At 41.2% G+C, this 22835-nt stretch overlaps 1 protein-coding gene across 1 annotated transcript in view; it reads left to right on the top strand.

Moving 5' to 3' along the window:
• Nucleotides 1-636: 636 nt before the first annotated feature.
• EIF2AK4 (eukaryotic translation initiation factor 2 alpha kinase 4) overlaps nt 637-22835 on the top strand; it is a 69550-nt gene continuing 47351 nt past the window's right edge. Inside the window, exons 1-6 of the mRNA XM_065404270.1 lie at nt 637-765; nt 2251-2366; nt 3993-4095; nt 9680-9853; nt 11827-11907; nt 12451-12599. Coding sequence (XP_065260342.1) covers nt 637-765; nt 2251-2366; nt 3993-4095; nt 9680-9853; nt 11827-11907; nt 12451-12599 — 752 coding nt within the window. The remainder of the gene's footprint in view (nt 766-2250; nt 2367-3992; nt 4096-9679; nt 9854-11826; nt 11908-12450; nt 12600-22835) is intronic.

The following is a 22835-nucleotide window of genomic DNA, read 5'->3' on the forward strand; positions in this document are numbered from 1 at the left end:
TTGCATGAAATATAATTTTATTAAGCTTCTGGGGCTGGGACCACGTCTTCTTGTGTATTCATGCAGCACCTAGCAAAATGGGGCTGCGATCTTAATTGTGCCCACACCCCCAAAAGAAAGTGTATGAGAAGTCTCTAGGGTTCATAAACACTAGAAACTATCCGTTTACCTAACAGACTTTGAAATATTTACAATCTTAGACTGAGGACTTTTTGAGAGCCAGTTCTAGTCAAGTTAAGAGTATCATTTCCCCCGCGGGTGCTTCAGTCTTGTTCCTTTCCCCTTCATCTGTCAGACGCCAGGCGGGGTCTGGGAGTATCAGGGGCTGAGGTGGAGAAGCTCTGTGCAAATGTCAGGACATGTCCCGGGGCTGAGCTGTAGGGAGGAGGCCGTGGCGGGGGCCCGGGAGGCCCTCGTTTCACTGGGCCTGAGAGGCGGCGGCTCCTCCTGCCACCGCGGGGGGCAGCACCAGCGGCGGGTGGGGCCTGCAGCAGAGACCAGCTCCCAAGGTGGAAGGGCCGCGCTCTCGCTGGCGCCTCTGCCGCCTCCACGGTGGCAGGCGCCCGGTGCGGCCAGTGCTTGGCGGCGGCCCTGCCATGGCTGGCAGCGGCTCCCGCTGCAGCTGCCAGAGCTGACATGGCCCGGGTGAGCGGCGCGCCGGAGGCCCCGGAGAGTTACCCGCTCCGCCAGGAGAACGAGCTGCAGGTGCTGGAGTCCATCTACGGACAGGACTTCCGAGACCTGCGGCAGGAGCGGCCCTGGAAGGTAGCGAGCCGCGCGGCCTGAGGCAGCCCGGCGCGTGGGGTGCCCTGAAGGGAGCTCGGGTAGCCTGGCACTGCTGCGACAAAAACTGTGTCCTGCTGGGGTGTCCCCTTGTCCTGCCCTTCCCCTCTTCCGAGGAGCCTGGGGCGGGGTTTCCGTACAGAACCCCCACCCGGGGGCCTTTCCAGCCCCCCTGCCTCGCCCCCGCGTCGCTCTGCTGCTCTCCACATAGACCTGCATGGAGGGGGCGTTGCGGCTGCTTGAGCTACCCCACATACTCTCGCACAGCACACAAGGCGGTCCCTGCTTGGCCTGCCCAGCCAGATGTGCGCTGCTCCCTTCCCTTGCAGCCCCGGAGCTGGTGCTAACGCGAGAGCCCGGTGGGAGGTAAAGAGAGGGAGCCTTGTTCCTGGCACGCTGTCAGGCAGGCGTCTGTAGCTACCGCTGCGCTGCAAGGTTCTGAGCCTGTCCCCCCAGCGCAGCTCCATGCACCACAGGGACCTTTCTTGGAGACCTGGCAAAGGTTTTCGTACTTCCCCTGCGGAGCAGGGTGTAAGCGGCAGGGCCTGCCTCCGCTAGCATTACCAGCACTGGTTTGGCACTACAGGAGCAGTGGAAAGTTAAAACAATAACGATAAACTGAGCAGACAGGCTTCTCGGGCCACGTTTATGCTAGGGAGTTGTAGCAAAAATGATCTCCTGTTTAACTGCATGCTATAGCCAAAACTCAAGCCAGTGCTGGGCTTTTTATCACAGTATTAATTAAGCTTTTCAAGGAGCAGCTTTAATATTGAATTTAATTAATACAATTAACTAAGAAGCTGCTGACCCCTTGTGTAGACTAGGGTTGCCACTGGTGCTACCACTGAAAGTTGGTGGGAAGTTTTTGCTAAAATTCTCTAGTGTAGTAAAGGCTAAAATGGATTTCCTCCTTTCCTCTATCTGGAACTCCACTTGAGAGTTCTGTGTATAGTAATCATTAAACAGAAATGAGCAAGACTGTGTAGACAAGGCCTAAGTGTAAGTTTAGATTTCTTTCTTTGTGGAATGCCCCTCTAACTTGCTGTTTGTGACATTCCACAAATAACTCTAAATTCCATTCATTTTAAAAAAATGCCAGTCACTTTTCACATACCTTTCTCCATTTAAAATATAGTGAACCACTGTTTAACCTCACCCATTAATCCCAGAACTCCCTCTTACCTAAATATGACCCATGGTAGGACACTACTTCTTCAGAATATCTCTGTCTCCACTTATTACATGAATCTTCCCACATAGGCCGGATAAACTAAGGTTGAACTGTTTAAAATAAGATAATCAATGGAGTTAGTTCACATGTTCACTAATCAATTGTAAATAAATTCATAGATTTTTAAGGCCAGGAGGGATCATTGGGATCATCTAGTCTGACCTCCTCCATAACACAGGATGGGACGTTCCTGAATTCATTCCTGCTTAAATTAAAAGTCTTGTTTTATATTTTAGGTAAAACAGCCTCCGGAAATCAGTTTAGTTCTGCGTCCTCAGGGTTTGACAGGTGACAATGAAGTTTATGCCAAAGTTGATTTGTGGGTCAAATGTCCCCAAACCTATCCTGATACGTGAGTGAAAATCAAAATATAGTCTTCTAATATTTTCTCTATTCTCTCCTTGACAAAAATGAAAGTTGAAGTGTAACATTGTGTTCATTGCCCTTATTCTTGCCTTGATTTAAATGTGTCTCTATTCGTTAGACATATAGTGTTGAAGTATAAAAGTGGGTAACCTTATCTCTATAATTAATCCATCCGAAAACATGTATCTGAGATAGAAGTATCCTCATCCCTTCTGTGATGTAGCTGCCAGTGAGTAATAGAGATGCATCTGCCAATTGGAGATTTAGGCACTAATTCAGCAAAATATTTAAGCCATATGTAACTTTAAACATGTGAGTACTTCCACTGAAATCATCGAGACAACTCATGAATTTAATGTTAACACAGTACCTTGCTGAATGGGGAACAAAATCTTCAACTTTAAAACTGTCTGCTTATCATAGTTCTATCATCTGTTGGTCCTGTATTGTGCTGAATTAGCCTTTTGGAGGGCTAATGGATATTTCCTTTGAATTATGAAAAGGGTTGTTGTTGTGGGTGATCAGCTGGTACTGGGATTTGGCCTTGATAGTAATTTTCTGGACAAGTATTGTTGTGTCAGAACAGCCCAATAGTCCATCTGCCTCCAACAGTGGCCAGTGTCAGATACCTCAAAGAAAAATAGTATGCCCAGTTGTGCAATGATCTAACATATGGGAAGGGAAATGTTGTTCCTGACCAAGTGATGATTTCATTATACCCTGAAGCTTGAGGCTTGATAACCATTATAATTTTTGTTTAAGATAGTATAACTGCAGATGTTTTTCTTACTCCTAAAATGTCTCAGCTTTTAAAAAATGTTGGTTATTTATCTGAATGTACTTTATTGCAGTGTATTCCTCAGACTAATTATATATTGCTTACATAATGAAAAAGGAAAATCAGCAAATCCAAAACTGCCATATCTTATGCTAGAAATATGTACTGCATTTTCAGTACATCCCTTTAAAAAAAATAATGTATTGGGTTAGAACTGTAGTTGTCACAAACTATGGGGTTACCCTGATGGTGGTTCTGCTAGTTGAAACTGTTGAGTATTTGTGTGCAAGCAATTCGGATTATGTTGAATATAAAGCAGAACTTTTTTATAATCGTGTAGATCAGGGGTCAGCAACCTTTCAGAAGTGGTGTGCCGAGTCTTCATTTATTCACTCTAATTTAAAGTTTCGCGTGCCACTAATACATTTTAACGTTTTTAGAAGGTCTCTGTCTATAAGTCTATAATATATAACTAAACTATTGTTGCATGTAAAGTAAATAAGGTTTTTAAAATGTTTAAGAACACTAAACACTTCATTTAAAATTAAATTAAAATGCAGAGCCCCCCGGACCGGTGGCCAGGACCCGGGCAGTCTGAGTGCCACTAAAAATCAGATCGCGTGCCGCCTTTGGCACGTGTGCCATAGGTTGCCTACCACTGGTGTAGATAGAGTATTACTTGTTTGGGTGTTGAATGACAATGGTTGGGTTCCTGCAAAAAAAAAAAAAAAAAAAGTTCTTATTGACCTGTCGTGTGGCCTATATGCGTCTCCTTATCTGTCTGTACACCTTATCCTTAATAAGAGAACATTTCTTGTGATCTTTTTTCTCCAGTGTCCCTGAAATACAGCTGAAAAATGCGAAAGGTTTGTCAAATGAAAACATTGATTTGTTAAAATCCAAACTAGAGGAATTGGCAAAACAACGCTGCGGAGAGGTAAGAGCTCTCACTTTGTGAAAAGCCTAATTGATCATAAATAGTCTTGAAAATTATGTATAGTAAAATGTTATCAAAATAAGGGACTACAAATACATCAAAACTAGAATGTGATTATATATTATAGTAAAGCAGGGTGAGGGTTCTGTTCTTCCCATAATGGTTTTTCAACTCAGGAAAATTCAGTGTGCGCATCCAGCAAAAATAAACCACATAGAGACTGAGTTTGCATTCGCTGCCTGTCTAGGGACTGCAGGATCATACCCTTAGAATGTTTGTCATCTTATAGAAAGTAACAAGCAGTGTATAAAATTGAGAGGATTTTATACAGTTTGTTGATTTTTACAACGAAATTAAAATTTGTTGTAACTATTTAGTCAAAAACACTTTTTACTTGGTGAAGGCAAAGGCAGTGTGGTCTGGTGCACTCAACAGTGGATTCTGGGACAAGAGATCTGGATTCTAACCCCAACTCTACTGGTCACGTCATGGCTGTGTGCCTCAATTTCCGTATCTGTAAGATGGGGATATTAATACTGACCTTCTTTTGTAAAGCACTTTGAGATCTATGCATGAAAAGTACTAGTTAGACAGGAGCTAAATATTCTGATTATTTATATACTACAAAATATAGATTTTGTATTTACTTTTTTCAGATTTTAATAAACACTTCAAGTATTTTAACTACAGGCAACAATGTAAATGTTTTACAAACTCAGTATCCATGTAGACTGAGTATATACTGAAATGATCCAAATGGTTGACAATGAATGTGGAAGCCTTTTGTAAAAGTAGTGTTTGCAATATGCATTTCTTATGTGCATATTTTACATATAAATATGTTTGTGTTTAACTTGCTTGTTTTAACCTTTAAAAAGAAAAAAAAATTAAGCAGCAGTAACTCCTACAATGTATTAAAACAGGAGAATATTTTTGCTACCAATTTTCTATGTCCATATGCCAGTTCACTTGGCACATATACCTCTTTTTCCATTTATACAGCATATTCTTGTTCTATTATTTTTAATATGTTCTCTGATAGCTACTTTCATAAGAATTATTTTAGATAATTTTTCATTCAAATTGTGTTTAGTAATGAATTGTTACTACAAAACTTTTTGGTACCTTCTAGGAATTAACAGTTCAACATTGTACTCTTGATTTTTGTAATAGATGTGTTAATGATAAATGAAAGCAATATTTGAACTAAGGCAGATGTTCTCAGACTGCGATCTGTGCACCCTGGTGGTCCCCTGTGCGCTTGCTGGTGGTCCACGGAGAAGTGACTGATCACATCATGCTGACATTCCTCATTCCTTCTAGCTGCTGTATCACATTAAAAGGAGCTAAAATAATCAAATAATTTCCTAATATTACTGTTCCATGTGAGCAATTTCCTGTACTTGCTACAGGAATATATTATACAATCATGAATCAGGGTTATCCTTACTATCAGGAATGGGAGGGTGATCCCTGAGAGCCTCCTTATTAGATTGTGGTCCGCTATGTGGACCCCTCAAAGCAGGGTCCTTATCTTCCTACTCTAAGTAAGGGTGTGTTAAACAGTAGGTGGAAAGCTTTATTTCTAAACAAACATTCTAAAAAATACCTTCTTTATTTTCTCTCTCTCTCTGCACTTGCTTTTAGTTCAGTGATGCCGTAGGAAGGGTGTTTTGCTTTGTGCATGGCACAAGCAAATGTGTTCATGTTGTGCTATGTCTTCTGTTCCACACTGCCTTCTGGCTTCATTATTGCAAGCAATCCAGGGATTAAATATTTAAGATTCTTGGAAATTTCAATTCCCTGTAGGCAGACAGTTTAATGTGCTGTAGTCACGTGCACACCTGAATTGAAACCAAACCCTGTGCTGTGGGTTTATCAGTAGATCACTCAGCTGAAAAGATGAAACCCTCTTTGTGCTGTTGCTTTCATTTTGGAGAGCTGATAGTCTTTTTCACTCAAGGGGTTAATTGACTTGAAAAGCCCATTACTAGATGGTGTATGGGACAGGTAATTGCCTTTCATCCTAGGTCATCAGCATACTGGCCAACATTTTTCAGATTACCTTCCAGGGGCATCCCATCCCTCCAATGTCACCACAGCCCCTCCACTAATATCCCCGTTCCGTCTTTCTCATCCCACTCAGTGCACTGCCATGTACTCTATAGAGTACACAACAAGGTGAGCAGAGTTCCAGCTGCCTCCCCCTCCGGGCCCCACCCCAGTGGGGCTATAGTAAACATGGCTGTTGGCAGTGGTCAGGGAGGCATGGCCATAGTTACACCTGGTAAAGTGGAGACAAGATGCTCGCTCTTGGCAGGATGCTTGCAGCAGAACAAAACCCCTTGGGCTCACCCCCTCCCTGCTCCACTGTGTCCTGGAAGAGGAGGGGGCATTACCCCTCCTTCATCCCCCTCCTGCTGTACCAAAAAGCCTGGGGAGAATGGGGCATGAACCACCCTGCCTGATCTCTGAACCCCCCTTGCTGCATTGAGGCCCTAGGTGAGTGGGGCTGTTCTCCATCCCTGAACCTTCGCCATCCATCCTCTCCCTCCTGCAGTCAAGGCCTGGAGAAGAGTGGGGCATAATCCCCTCCCTAACATACTGACCTTCCGACCCACCTACCAGTATCTGCCTCTTACCTTGCGCTGCCTGGGCTCTACGCTTTCACTACCATGCCCCCCGCTTCATACTCCCCTTGTGCTACCATTGGTGGCCAACGCTGCCCCTCCCACACTCCCATTGGCAGAAGCATAGCAAAGGTCAACTACGTTACCCAGAATCTTGTGTGTCAGCCACACAGCGTATCAGTGTCTGCAGGAGCGGCACCAGGGTTTTTGGCGCCCTAGGGCGGGGGTCCTTCTGAGCTCCTGGTCGTCGTCATCAATTCTGCGGCGGGGGGGGTCCTGCCGCGCTCCCGGTCTTTGGGACACTTCGTCGGCAGGTCCCGGAGTGAGTGAAGGACCCGCCGCAGAATTGCCGCCGAAGACCTGGAGTGCGGAAGGACCCCCCGCCGCCGAATTGCCGCCCCCCCCAAATCCTGGTGCCGGTCGCCTAAATGGAAGCGCCGGCCCTGAGTGTCTGTCACTGACTCAGAGAGAACACAAGAGGCTGATTCATGTGTGGCCAACACACATGATTCTGGGTAAGGTAGTTTTTATGCTGGAGATAACATTATGAAGTCAGGAGTCCGGAGTTTTGCTTGCAAACGACAGTGTCCTTGACGTATTGGGAGGCTTGGTCAGTCTGGTCATCAGTTCATATCCAGCCAAAATTGGCAGTGACTGAAAATCATTATCATTTGACAGGCCAAGCAGTGTAATTAGGTAGTAGTCTCAATCCCATTCCTATGGGATGGTGAAGGAACTGCTGCGCTTAATATTTGTAGCAAATGTTTACAACATAATCATCATTATCAACTCAATTGACACATTTCTGGCAGTCTCAGGAAGGCTAACAACTGTGTGGTCTTTAGAGACTGATGTGCTCTCTGAGCACACAGAAGCAGTCCCTCCAGAGCATGGTTGAGGCATATTGGGGAAGTTTGCACTACCTTTCACTGTCCATGTTGCTTTGTTTAAGGAATGTAGGGATTCATTTATCAGAGCTATCCATCTGGCCTTTTTATTTTATTTATAGAAAATAGTTTAGTGAGAGGGACCTGTGCCTTGCTGACTTTGACAGTGTTGATTTTCAGTGTCAATCTGCATAAAAGTTGGAACTGAGATGAGCTGTCTTTTTCATCAGGATGCCAAGTTGCCCTGGATAATGAAAAGTGGTCCCCACCAAAGTGGTTCTACAGCTGTAACTGTGGATTTGGCTTGCAGAGAGATCACAATTTAATATCAGCAAATAAATAAGCAATATGTTCTCAGCAACATGGACAATAATATGCAGCTATAGAGACACTAAATGGCTTGCATTTTATAATATGGAATGTTTTTTGACCATGTACAGAAGAATACTAGAATTCTTTGAGGGGGTCAACAAGCATGCGGACAAAGGAGATCCAGTGGATATAGTGTATTTAGATTTTCAGAAAGTCTGTGACAAGGTCCCTCACCATAGATTCTTAAGCAAAATAAGCAGTCGTGGGATAAGGGGGATTCTCTCATGGATTGGTACCTTGTTAAAAGATAGGAAACAAAGGGTAGGAATAAATGGTCAGTTTTCAGAATGGAGAGAGGTAAATAGTGGTGTCCCCCAGGGATCTGTACTGGGCTCAGTCCTATTTAACATGTTCATAAACAATCTGGAAAAAGGGGTAAACAGTGAGGTGGCAAAATTTGCAGATGCTACAAAACTACTCAAGATAGTTAAGTCCCAGGCAGACTGCGAAGAGCTACAAAAGGATCTCACAAAACTGGGTGGCTGGGCAACAAAATGGCAGATGAAATTTAATGTTGATAAATGCAAAGTAATGCACATTGGAAAACATAATCCTAACTATGGGTCTAAATTAGCTCTTACCACTCAAAAAAAGAGATCTTGGAGTCATTGTGGATAGTTCTCTGAAATCATCCACTCAATGTGCAGCAGCAATCAAAAAAGCGGACAGAATGTTGGGAATCATCAAGAAAGGGATAGATAATAAGACAGAAAATATCATATTGCCTCTATATAAATCCATGGTACGCCCACACCTTGAATACTGCATGCAGATATGGTCGCCCCATCTCAAAAAAGATATATTGGAATTGAAAAAGGTTCAGAAAAGGGCAATAAAAATAATTAGGGGTATAGAATGGCTTCCATATAAGGAGAGATTAATAAGACTGGGACTTTTCAGCTTGTAAAAGAGGCCACTAAGGGGGGATATGATAGAGGTCTATAAAATCATAAGTGGTATAGAGAAAGTAAATAAGGAAGTGTTATTTACTCCTTCTCATAATACAAGAACCAGGGGCCACCAAATGAAATTAATAGGTAGCAGGTTTAAAACAAACACAGGAAAGTATTTTTTCACGCAACACACTGTCAGCCTCTGGAACTCCTTGCCAGAGGGTGTTGTGAAGGTCAATACTATAATGGGGTTCAAAAGGGAGCTAGATAGATTCATGGAAGATAGGTCCATCAATGGTTATTAGCCAGGATGGGCAGGAATGGTGTCCCTAGCCTCTGTTTGCCAGAAGCTGGGATTGGGTGACAGGGCATGGATCACTTGATGATAACCTATCTATTCATTCCCTTTGGGGCATCAGCCATTGGCCACTGTCAGAGGACAGGATACTGGGCTTGATGGACCCAGTATGGCCGTTCTTACGTTTTTAATACCATTAAAATAATTTGGTTTGGAAGAAGTTATGTTTTATCCAGGAGAGTGTTTGCATATTTGTAATGAAATTAGTGAATTTTTTTGAGAAAACTATCTTTGATGCCCTATTAGTGACCATCATGTCACAGTTAATAACCATAGTTTTGACAGAGAGTGGTATAAGGAGAAATGTGTTAAATTCTCATAGCTGAGCACTATCAATGAGAATCTACTGACTTTATTGCTTTTCTAAAGCCTCATTATTATATCATTTTGTATTTTGAACTGTTTTGAAAACTGGGTGTCATTTGTGTTTACCTCTTTTTTTAGGTGATGATATTTGAACTTGCGGACCACATACAGTCATTTCTCAGTGAATATAATAAGCCACCTTCTAAGTCTTTTCATGAAGAAATGCTAAAAAATCAGCAAAAGGAACAAGAGAGACTGGCCCAGGAAGAACAGCGCCGGATGCAAGAAGCTAAGAGAAGAGAGGAACAGGAGGTAAAAGAATTAAAATGTTCATGTTCTCATTGTTTGTTATGAATATGTAAACGTTATAAGTGGATCCTTATATATATAACTAGTTGTGACGTTCCCCTCTGGTGTTATCTGGACCGGTGATCTGCTAGGTCACTCCAATCCTTGATTCTGGGAGCCAGCCTTACCCTGCTCTGCTGTGAGAACCCCCACTGCTGGGCTGTTCACGCACGGCATCTGGCATGTAAGCTGCTCTTTGAATTGTGCAACCAAATGACACTATCCAATATCTCCAGTCCCAGACACAACACTAGGAACCTCTGTCTTGCAGTGTCCAGTTATGCCTGCTTAGGGTGACCAGACAGCAAATGTGACAAATCAGGACAGGGGGCGGGGGGTAATAGGAGCCTATATAAGAAAAAGACCCAAAAATCGAGACTGACCCTATAAAATTGGGACATCTGGTCACCCTATGCCTGCTGGACACTGCAAGCTAATATGAGTTCGTCAATTTAACAAAGAAATTGATATGTACCAGGCTTGTTATCCCAAGGGGAGTCTCTGACGTGCTTCAAACCAAACGCACTATTTCAGGTAGAATAAACAAACAGATTTATTAACTACAAAGATAAATTTAGAGTGATTATAAGTCAAAGCATAACAAGTCAGATTTGGACAAGTGAAATAAAAGAAAAATGCATTCTAAGCTGACCTTGACACTTTCAATGTCCTTAAAAACTTAGATGCTTCTCACCACAGGCTGGCTGGTTGCTCTTCAGCCAGGCTCTCCTCTTTGATCAGCACTTCAGTCACTTGGTGTGGTGTCTGTACATGTAGGTGGAAGAGAGAGGAAGAGCATGGCAAACGTCTCTCCCTTTTATAATGTCCTTTCTTCCCTCTTGGCTTTACCCCCCACCCCTCCGGCCCCTTCAGAGTCAGGTGAGCATTACCCCATTGCAGTCCCAAACTGACCAAAGGCAGGAGGGTGACTCACTCGAGAGTCCAACAGATCCTTTGTTGTTGCCTAGGCCAGTGTCCTTTGTTCCTGTGGGGCTGGGCTGGGTTTGTCCTATACATGCCCTGATGAGGTGTGAACTGCCGCTCTGCTCTTGGAGAGTTTTTCCCTGGGCTTGCTTTAAGCCATGAGGATACATTTTCAGCCTCATAACTATATATATGAAATTATAACCTATAACATTACTGTAACAACAATGCTCAGTGCATCATGAGCCTTACAAAGACACCCATCATGACAAACTTTGCATTGGATACCACACAATCATTTTACAAGGATGAACATGGGGGTGCTGGGTGTTCCCCCGAGGTACAGAGCGTCACAATAGTTTATAAAGGTTACTAGTTAATAGATATTTTAATAAATGGCTAATCAGTTGGTATAGATTGTTACAATGCAACAGGGTAATAGCTTCCTTATAACAATGACTTATAGTCATCAATAACACCTTTTTTTCTGGTGTGCTTATAACCATCAGTAATGCATATTACTTGTTATGATCTTGTTGTGGACATCGATTATTATTAACCTATTGTAAACCATTTTCTATATAAAGTTTTATTTATAAGAGTGACCATATAAATATTTGAAATGCATTTCATCTTCAACTACAAAGGGAGTTGGTGTGTTAGCTCACACCAGATACCCTGGAAACTGGTCCTGTCTTCATACCACATCTCCCTACATACCTGCAATACCTCTGTTTTGGAGTATAATAAATCCGTGCCTAAAACTTCCTTTTCTTAGCATCATTAAGAGGCTATGTCTTTGAAAGTAATTTTCCTTTTGTTACCACTCCCCTTCTCTTTCAACATGGAATTATCATTTCCTTGTAGTGATTTGACTGAAATATTTATGCATCTGGGATTAGTAGATCCTTTTAAAAATCCTTGAAAAATCAATACTTTAGCTTTTTTCTCAGAAGTAAAATTAAAGCTTGTTTTGTGTTTGTGTTTCTAAATACCAGTAAAATGTATTTCAGCAACGTGAAATTCTTGATGAGATTCAGAGAAGGGAGGAGGAGAAGAGAGAAGGAAGAAAAAAGAAAGAAATGGCAAAACAGGTATTGTTTTTAACCTAATGTGCAAGAACACTTTGTAATATTTGCTGTAAGCACTATAGCACATGATTATAAAAACTAAGGAGAATAAAATGAATACATTTGTATCACATGCTTTCTTAATTTTCTCTATGAAATATTTTTGATGGGTATTCATAAATTTAAGTAATTATTTTTGTTCTTGAAGTGTAGCTGTTGCTTCTGAAATTAATTCGGTATATACTGAATTTTATCTGTCTTATTGTATTTTTTCAGGGCACTGACATTCTGTATTAATTTATCCAAGTGAAAGATATCAAACAGATTAAATAAAGCTAATCTATAATCTTCAATTTCAACATGAAATGACTTTATGGGCATGCCAGTGCATAATGCTGAAACCTTCCGATTCTCAGTCTTCTTCCCCAACTTCACATATGTACTCATAGTGGAAACCTACCATTTCCTTACCTAGGTGATTTTACAGGATGCATAGTGAAGTTAATCCATGCATTTTGAGGACAGAAGCAATCCTTTTACTTGTTTGTTTCTTTCACCTATTCTCAGGAACGTTTGGAAATTGCCACTTTTACAAGCCAAGAAAATTCTTTCAAAAGAGATACTGTAGGGAACAAATCTCCTTCCGGTTTAAATGGAGGTGCAGTGGAACATGGAGGGAACAATAAGCATCGCACACATTCCACTGGGCGTTCAAAGTATGTAATGTTTCATTTTGGATGTGGTCAGGGTTTTTTACTATTTGGCAAATATTAGATTTTAAAGTGCTGTGGGCATCATGCAATACTTTATAATTAGGCTTGGAAGGATTATCAATATTGACTGATAAAAATCTAATCATCTGTTACACACACACACACACACATATATTTCTGTCAATGATAATAGATAGATACAGATAGGCAAAGTAAGAAAAATGCTGCTTGAGAACTTATTAGATTGATTTAAGGATATTATATTTTGACATGTGATGTTGATAGTTTGATTGTCTGACTCCACATTGTCTAATCTCCTCCTCATAATTTCCTGCAATTGAAAATTTAAATAAATAAATCTAGAAAAAAATGCTTGACAATAAACATTGATATTATCTGTTGAAATTATAAAAATTGAATTCTGCCAAGCCTATTTATAAGCTTTGTTTAAATTGGGAGTGCTTAACATGATAGCGATAAGTAGAAAACTTTCTTGTGTGTGTGAGGCTTATCCATCAGTTTAAATTAAAAATATATATTTCTGTCCTTTGTGGCTATGAGGAAAACCTCTGAATGTGAATTGATGCAGTGCTGTCTTCCTAAGTCTGCATTCTAGTGGCAATTCCAGGTGAAAATTATCTGGTTCCAATTGATCTGAGATACTGGAACAAAGCAGCAAATATATTAGTCTGTTCTGATTCATGTGGTTACTGGTCCTCCACTTGAAATCAAATCAATAACTAATTGAGACTACTTAAAGGAGTCTAATGGATTTCCAGTAGAACAGACAGATTGGAACGGTATAAGGTGTGAATTTCCTATTCCCAAATCCTGTCTTTAATGGATAACCTGAGCAGTTTGCCTGTGTACCATGGAGTTTCTCCACGTCAGAACAAAAAGAAATCCTCCTCCTCCATCTCTGGTCTCTGTAGTTGCTGCTCCCGCACAAGGCTCAAATGGCCTCTGTATCACTTATGCTATTGTCTCCCTTGCTGCTTGGGTGGGAATGGCTGGTGGATTCAAGTAGTGGTAGAACCAGAGCTCTGTCTCCAATTCCCACAGCAAAAACAGAGGATTCAGGATGCTACTGCAGGTTCATGTGAATAACTGTGCACCCACTGTTTTCAGTATGAACAATGGGAAGATTGGTGCACTATCTAAAAAATGCAGGAACACAAGAGACGAAGATAAGTTTGAAAAACATGGAACCAACAAGACACACTAACTCTACCGCTCTATTCCTTTGCTTATGGTTGTTACCCATCCCTTTTTCTGCATATTGCTATAACTTGTACTGTCATCTTATCTACAAAGCATGTAGCTCATCATATTTCTTTCACTCTTCTTGTTAGTTATAGTTTGTGTTTTCTTTTCCTCCTCAGATAGCTTTATTACACACTCCTTGATTAATGCACCTTTTAAAATATTTTCTCCACAAATATTTCACAAAAGTTAAAGATATCTTTAATAAAAAAAACTCTTGCGCCTTCTCTATCTGCTCACATAATGCTGTCACTGCCCTCCCTCTTCTGTCCCGCATCATTCATATTTGACCACCATTATATTCCATAAAGCTTTTTTAATATTCCTAAATTGTCTTTTCTTCTCTTTAATAAGGTTTCACTAGGCTGTACTAAGATGATTTATTTGTGCCTGCTATACAAAAGACAAATGACCTTGATGTATGAAATCACAATAATACATGCTATTCTTATTTGTGTGTGTATAAACTGCATCTTCTGTATGGACTTGGCACAGTATCATTTATATTTTACTTGTTCATGTAAAATAAATAGATCTTTTTTTTTTTTTTAACTCTCCTAAATGTGTTGGAAATAAATAGGGACAACTGAAACCTCTCATGGTGCCATTGTTAGTTTCTTGTTGCAGAATTAACAAAATATTTTAGTTTAGTTTTTGAAGGTTGTCTTCACAACAAGGAGGAGTAGGGGTTTTATTTGTTAATCAAACCTTAAATTCTGGCCAAATACAGTAATATCTCCTGGAAATTTGTAAGAGGACTGTAGATCTTACTAACTGAAATTTTCTTCATTTGCTAATTGCTTTTGTCCCAGCTAATGTGGTTATTTTTGTCAGGTGACCATGTGGTTGCTGTTATGATATAAGTTTAAACTGTCATCAGTTTCCTATTACTTCAGATACTTGTCTTGTGATGAATAGGATTTGCTGCACCAGTCCACCATCTCAGAAAAACAATTTTATCTATAAGAATGAGAAATGAATTACTTTTTGTCATGTTCCTAGTTTGAGGACTGTATCAGTTTTAATTAAGGTCCTTGTAAAATTATGCAGTTTATTAAGTCTTCTAAAATGTTGGTTAGAAATGCTAACATAATATGTGCACCTGTATAGCCAGATAAACTTCTCTTTTCTATGAGCGACACCTGTGCTGAGTTGGACATAAAATCTTTTAGAAGGTCAATTTTGGTACATGCACTTTGGGGTTGGACACTGGAAATTATGCAGCAGCTCCAAAACATTTTAAATCCCTACATTTTAATGGACTATTAACATTGATATTTAAGTATTAATTATATAAATATTTAATATGAGAAATAATAATAGTCAATATAGTAACTCCATGTTATTTTACTATTTTCTGCCTTGGGAGCTGTGGAGGCAGTTTGGGTTTAGGATAGTTACATTTGCTGAATGTTTCTGCCAAAATGACTAGCAGTGATCTAGTTACATGATGACGTAAATTGTCATCTCTGGGTTTTAGCATTAACAGACCAATGAGGCTAGGTCTACACTACAGCGGGGGGTCGACCTAAGATACACAACTTCAGCTACGTGAATAGCGTAGCTGAAGTGGCGTATTTTAGGTCGACTTACCTGGCTGTGAGGACGGCGGCAAGTCGACCGCTGCCGCGCCGCCGTCGACTCCGCTACTGCCTCTTGCCGCGGTGGATTTCCGGAGTCGACAGCAGAGCCATCGGGGATCGATTTTTATCGCGTCTTCACTAGACGCGATAAGTCGATCCCCGATAGACCGATTGCTACCCGCCGATCCGGCGGGTAGTGAAGACGTGCCCTTAGATGAATGGGGCAGTTCGCAGCGCTGAGCTATTTTTTTCTGCCTGTGCAAATTCAGGCATTACATTGACTACGGCCAAGTCTACACTACAGACCTATGTTGGTATAACTACGTTGCTCAGGGGTGTGAAAAATCCACACCCTGGAGCAACATAGTTATACCGACCTAACCCCCCGTGTAGACAGCGCTATGTCGGTGGGAGAGATTTTCCTGCCAACATAGCTACCGCGTCTCAGGGAGGCGGATTAACTACGCTGACGGGAGAAGTTCTCCTGTTGGCATAGGAACATCTTCACTAAGGCTGTTTCTACACTGCGCACCTTACAACAGCGTGGCTAAGCCGCTGCAACCATGCCGTTGTAAGGTGCACTATGTGGTCACTCTTTGTCGCCGGGAGAGAGCTCTCCTGGCAACAAAATAAAGCCACCTCTAGTGAGGGGTGGTAGCTTTGTCCTGCCGACAAAGTGGTGTCCACACTGATGCTTTTCGTCACTAAAACTTTTCTCGTTCAGGGGTGTGTTTTTTCTCAACCCTGAGCGACAAAAGTTTTAGTTACAAAAGTGGCAGTGTAGACATAGCCTAAAGTGCTGCAGCGCTGTATGTGAAGACATGCCCTTACATTCAGCATGTGTTTTTATGGTTATCCTCATCACCATGAAGGGCTAGAAACATATTTTTAAATAATGAAAGCTGAGATTTTACAGCAGGAGGTGGATTTCAAGGCATGGAGGGGATTCCATTTTAAATTCCGCCACTACAGCATCGCAGAATCCATGAGGCCCTAGCTATGAGTGAGCAGTTTCTTATGGGACTTTTATGTTTGTTTTTAGGATTTCTTTTTAAACTGTACCAAATAGAATAACGTGATGTATTTATCTGATAGGGCAAATGAGTATTAGCACAGTAAATTAGTCAGCCCTCCCTACGGAGGAATAACTTGGTAGTACTGTTAAACACAACCTTTCTCAAGTGCCCAAGGAGCAGCCAGACAGAAGTAGTGTTCCAAGGGGAAACATGCATGTTGGTCCCTTGGAAAATAATTTGCTAGCACTAATTAAATCCTAGGTCTGTTAATGAAGTTCTAAGGGGAATAGTGCATTGAGAATTCAGTTCCCCATAGTCTGTCTGTAGCAGCTCCATGGAGTCATCTCAGCAGCACACCAGTAATCTTGGGAGTAGCGTGGCACTTATTTTCAGAATTCTGCTTTTAATTTCTGTAGGGTTTTTTTCTGCTGTGATTTGAACTGAGGGTACCCAAACTTTGTAACATTGAGGGTGCGCATAATTTGCGTATAAATCTTATATAATTATTTTAGCTAATGTAAATGTGTACAAGCAGGGTAGCTTGTTTTGGAATCTCCCTTGCTGAATAAAGGTTGCTTGTTTGAGTTCACCAGCAATAGCAGCAATACTACTTAGTGCTACTAAATCTTTAAATTGCTTTACAGACTTACTGATGGGTCAGTGAAAACCTGGTGTTGGTCAAGTTTATCTTCTCTTTGCATTTATAGGAAGTGTGGGGACTAAGGCTGCACTTAGTTCTTGGCTTTTGCTTTGAGCATCCCTCCTTTAAAACAAGAACAACAAATTGCCATATTTGTGTGCTCCCAAACAGTGCAGTTTCTGCTTAGAATTAATTCTGCATTGCTTTGTCACTGGACATGTGTAATGATTCATAACTACTTGTAGATAGGAATTGATTGACAGATATGAAGTTTTATGTGCAACATCAATATTTGAACACTTCTTCTGACTTTATAAATGAAAGCCTCTGCGCAGTGGTTTCCATTAACTCTGTTGTCGTTACTACATAAGCACTAGTAGTGTGCTTCATGCTAGTAGTGTGTGCAGAGAGCATAAGGGAAAACTCACTGGGCATATTATCTCATTTAGATCCCCAAAAATTTCAGCCAGAATGGTTCAGCCATTTCTGAGAATGAGGCTAGAGAAAAGTCTGATGTTTTGCCAAAGTTAAAATCTGGTGAGCTTTTCTTTGAAAACCTCATAGACTCATAGACTTTAAGGTCAGAAGGGACCAATATGGTCATCTAGTCTGACCTCCCGCATGATGCAGGCCACAAAAGCTGACCCACCCACTTTCCCTTAACTCAGCTGTTGAAGTCTCTAACCTCTATTAGCCCCATGCTTTGGAGAAGGAAATTGAAATTTGTCAGGGAGTGGCCTCTGTCAGGGATGTGTCTATTGCCTCCATGTGAAAATCTGCCCAAGCTTGGCCCAGTTATAAGCCTTTGAAAAATCTCAAGATATATTTTTGATTTTAGGAGCTAAAAATCTCTGAAGACTCCATCCTCACTAGGCATAAAGCCTCTCACAGCTCCTAGTGCTGTTCAGACTGTGCATATGCCATCCCCACAGAGCAACTGAGCATGCTCCCTCCATCCCAGCACTACAGGAGCAATGCTGGACCTCCTTCAAATTGCTGCTCCAGGCCAGGATGGAGCTAGATCCTGGAACTGCAAGTAGGGAGTCTCTCTCCTCTGCCCGCTGTGACCTAGACAGTGTAGAGGAGGATGTTGTCTGATATAAATGCAGAGGCGACAACAGCTGGAGCCAGGAGGGGAAAGGAATAGATTGTGGTAAATTTAGTAAGACTCTGGCTGGAGCGGAGAAGAGAAAGTGGGACTGGGAGGTAGGGGGAGGGGATTCTGGGACTAGTTGGGCAAGGAGACTGAGACATGGGCCAGGAAGTGGAGAGACTGAGACAAGGAGCTGGGAATGCAGTAGAGAAACAACAAACTGGAGCTCAGAGAGGGAGACTGAGACTGGAAGCCTGTGAGGGGAGGGAGGAGGAGACAGATTAGGACTATCTGGGCCAGGAAACTGGGATGATGAACCATGGGTGGGAAAGGGATATGGCAGAAGGGATCAGCTTTGGGGGGAATGGGCAGAAGAGTCTGTTTCCACTAGAACATGTGCCCCTCCAGAGCCCGGAATGGAACTCAGGATTCCTGAATCTCACCATCTCTTTGTTGTCAGCAAATATCTGTAAAACCTATGTGGAAATGGTGTGTTGACTCCCCCTCTTGTGCTGCTCCAGGTAGAGGATAACTTATTAGAGCTATCAGTTACTGCATTCACTCAAGTGGCAGAGGTGTGTGCAGTGGATAGAAAGGATGTCAACATGAGGCCACATGATTAAATTTGTTTTTTTCAGTTTGCTTTTTTAAAAACCCAGGAAACCACACAAAATATGATAAGAGAATATTACTATTGCAAAGTCAAACACTCAAAAAATTAGTAAATACTAGTGCAACCTTAATTAATTTTCCTTGTGTGTATGTATTATTATACAGTCTTTAATTATGTGGCCACATACTATTTTTCTGCAGGACCCCTGATTTCATTCAGTTCACAGGGTGGACCTGCTGTAAGGATGAATTGGGGCTGTGTACTAAAGAAGGCTGTTGTCTGTAGGACCCTGCCTCATTTGTTGCAGAAGTAGGACGGTGTATAGTGAATGAGGCAGGGGAGTGTGCAGGAAGCGAAAGGATGGTCTCATAGTTAAGGGCAGTTGAATGCTGCCTTGAAGAATTGGATTCTTGCTACCTTGTCCACAAAGTTCCTCTGTGACTGTCTTGTAGACCTGTTGATCAGTGGATCTAGCTTTAATAAAACAGTTGCATGTGCTTTCTTTCTTGAGGGTTAAACAAAAATTTTATTCGTTCTTCCTCAGACTGGGAAAGGACATGCGCAAAGCCCTTTACATTTTTTTTTTATTGCTTCACTACCAGTGCATTCCATGTGCTGTCTTCCCAGCTTTGGTCTCAGTTCATGAGGTTTAAGCATCCCAGTATCTGGATTCTGAATGCCTGCAGCTTTCAGAATTTAAATTGACTGCATAACTGCTCCAGTAAACGGCTTGCATCTGCCTATCCTGACTTCAGTTCATAAATTAGCAGTTCCAGTTCAGAAGCTTCATCCTTACCAGACACACAAGGTACCCATTCTTTTTGAACCACCCACTCTTCACAAATTCAGGAAAATTGTGTTTTTTTTCTGTCCCGTCCCCTGTGCTGTTTGGCCCAGAGCCTGCTTTCCTCACCAGGCATAACCATTCTTTTCCATCCCCTAGAATCAAATCAGGGCAATTCATTCCCATTTCTTTTGGCTAATTGTTGGCATGGCAACTCCAATTTCCAAGTGTCAGCACTCTCTGGAACTAGTTTAATTTCCAAAGAAAGTGAAAAAGAACGAGAACAGGAAAATGGTACACCATAAGTAGGCATAAAGCCTGTGGCAGGGGAGACAAGCTGAGAGTTTCTCTCATACTCCATTTGTATCACATTTACGCATTTAATCATACCATATGCAGTGCAAAACTTTTATAAAATACAGAATTTCTTAAAGGTAAAGAGAAAAAACCTCTTCCAACTTACACAATTCCACAGTGCTTCAGAGTACCCTGTCACAATGATTCTAGGCAAGTCACGTAAACTACACTTTTCCCAAGTGGTCACTAATTGTGTGTTTCTTATTTTCTGGGTGCCGAGCTTGATACCCTGGGGTCTCATTTACCAAAGATCTGAGCACTCAAAGCTACAACTGAAATCAGTGAGATCTGTGCTATGAACATATCAAGTTCTTTATAATACTAAATATTCTGAAAAATCAAGTCCTAGTCATTTGAAATTGGCACCCAAAATTAGTGGATACTTCTGACCTTAATCTCTCTATGCCATCACCTCCCCTCACAGTGGTTTTGTTAAGATAAATTCATGTTTGTGAAGGACTCTAGTGATGGGTGCCATAGAAAAGCCCATGAGAAAATTTATAATTCTGTTTTCCGTTCAGGGTTTGAATAGTGTGCAGTAAATAAGGCCTGGGCTACACATTGAACACTGAGGGTAAAACGAAATATTGAATAGCTGTTCATTAACTGAGCACCATCCATCCTGTGCACCAAATGAGGCAGAGGTCCTGTACTAAAAATAGCGTGTGATCATGTAATTAAAGCCTGTATGGTAATACTTAGGCACAAGGAGGCCAAATTAAAGTTGCACACTCAACTTTAATTCCTGCATTTCCAAACTTTTGAGTGCTTGATTGTGCAGCCATAAAAATAGATTTAACATAGATTTTTGTGTGTAATACATAATAGTGTGATTGAAGATCATCTTAATGCAGCGAGTAGTACTTAATAATCAGCTTGAACAAGGCAAGGTTGATGATGAGCAATCACTGTACACCTTGTGGTCAAAGTGCATTTTGACAACAGACTGGATTTTACTTGACCAGTAGATGGAAATTGTTCTATACTTGAACAGATTTGGCCTATATCTCATGAAGAACAGTAGTAAATATACACACTAGTCTCTACATTTGTCTGAGGTGTAAGTTACAAACTTTAGGTTCTTTTAAGTTTACCACTGTTAATAAATGTCTACACACTACATTTGAAGGAGGGCGGAATACATGGGAAAGAGAGGATTATGTATTCTTGTTTTAAAAAAAAAAAAACCAAACAAACCTGTGCAGAGGCAATAAATAGGCTGAACAGTTTTGTAGTAATTGTATTCTGTACCATAAAAAAACACAAATGCATAAATTCCTCCTCCTCCATGGAAAATCCCAAAGGGATCACTGCCTCCTTGCAGATGGAGCACCACTTAGATCGATCTCTGGCTAGGCCCAAAGGTGATCGGGCTGGATGTTCAGTTTATGTCCATCCCTAGCAATCTAATTGTGCCACCTGACACTTTTGCTGCCCACATGATCACTGGCCATGTAACCTGCCTGAAACCAAAGACCCCTAGATTTCCTATATATCGTCATAGGATCCAGGTTATTTTGCAAATATTTTTGGAGCACTTTGTCAAAAATATTCACTTAAGGAGTGAAGGGAGGTAGTGAGCAATGTGCTTAATCTTTGTTTGTGAATAGTGTAATTAATGATAGTCATGTATGGGGAAGAACGATAATAGACCCTTTTTGTTAAATCTTAATCTGACCAGGCCATGTTTGCTATCTGGTTATAAATCTTCAGTGACATTAACTACCTCTTAAGACAAAATGGAAGCACTCACATGTTCAGTTTCGCTAAATTAAATTAAAAAAGCACTTGCAGCCTCTGATAGTCTTAAAATCCTTTTGAAATGTAGGTGCTTGGATACCGTGGTGACTGACCGTATAAATACCTAGATAGATGATGACAACTATGAAAGTCTTGAGTAGAGTGACCAAATGTCCCGATTTTATATTTGGGGTTTTTTTTTATATGGGCTCCTATTATCTCCCCCCACCCCCTGTCCCGATTTTTCACACTTGCTATCTGGTCACCCTAGTCTTGAGTTGGACATCATGTTGCCATTGGAAAATGTGTCTAGATTAATGACCTGGCAATGTGCTTGCTCATTTTTATGCTGTTGCTCACAACTCAAAAGTGCTTAAATCCCACTGTCAAAAGTGACTCAGGCACTTACGACCTTTTGGACATTTTACCCTTAGCCTCCAATTATGTGCAGTCTTTGGATACAAAATGTAATTAAAAATTTATCGCCTAGTTATTGATAGTCTTCAAAGAGCTCAGTCTTGCTCTCTAACTATTGCTGTCCCATGCGTTTGGCTCTTCTTAAGGTTAGAAGCAAAAGCTGTTGTTTGGCCAGGGGAAACTGCCTTGAGGAGATGTTGATATACAGCAGTTTCAGATACTCTGACTGTTCTGTCCTTAATTCTGCGCTGTTCTAAACTCTAGCCGTTGATGTGCAGTACATCTAAGTGACTATTTGAAGTGCTATTCTTGGAAGGCCCATCTATTGAGATGGCTTTCAGTGCACCATCCTGCAAAATAACTGTTTTTTTTCTGCAGCAGTGTGGTTTTCATAGCTGGAAGTGTTATCATTTCTGATTGTTTTAGGTTCCTTATATTTTCCACCAAGAGACATCTCATCAAGGAGCATCTGTGCAATGTAATCAATTTATTTAAATAATGTAAAGATCATCTAATATAGTGGCACGTACAATATATTTAACTTTCTATATTCACAGAACAGTGCATTTCTTTGTGTAATAGTATTTACTGTACATCTATCAGAGGAATCTTCTTTTATACAACATTTATGTCATAAATGCTTTGGGGACCTCTCTTGTTAACTTAGTTTTTTCCTTCTTTTGCATAATTGAACATTTCAAAAGGCTTCTAGCCTTTGTGCTAACTGTATGTG

Source organism: Emys orbicularis, chromosome 4 (genome assembly GCF_028017835.1).
Source record: "Emys orbicularis isolate rEmyOrb1 chromosome 4, rEmyOrb1.hap1, whole genome shotgun sequence".
NCBI classification, from domain to species: domain Eukaryota; kingdom Metazoa; phylum Chordata; order Testudines; family Emydidae; genus Emys; species Emys orbicularis.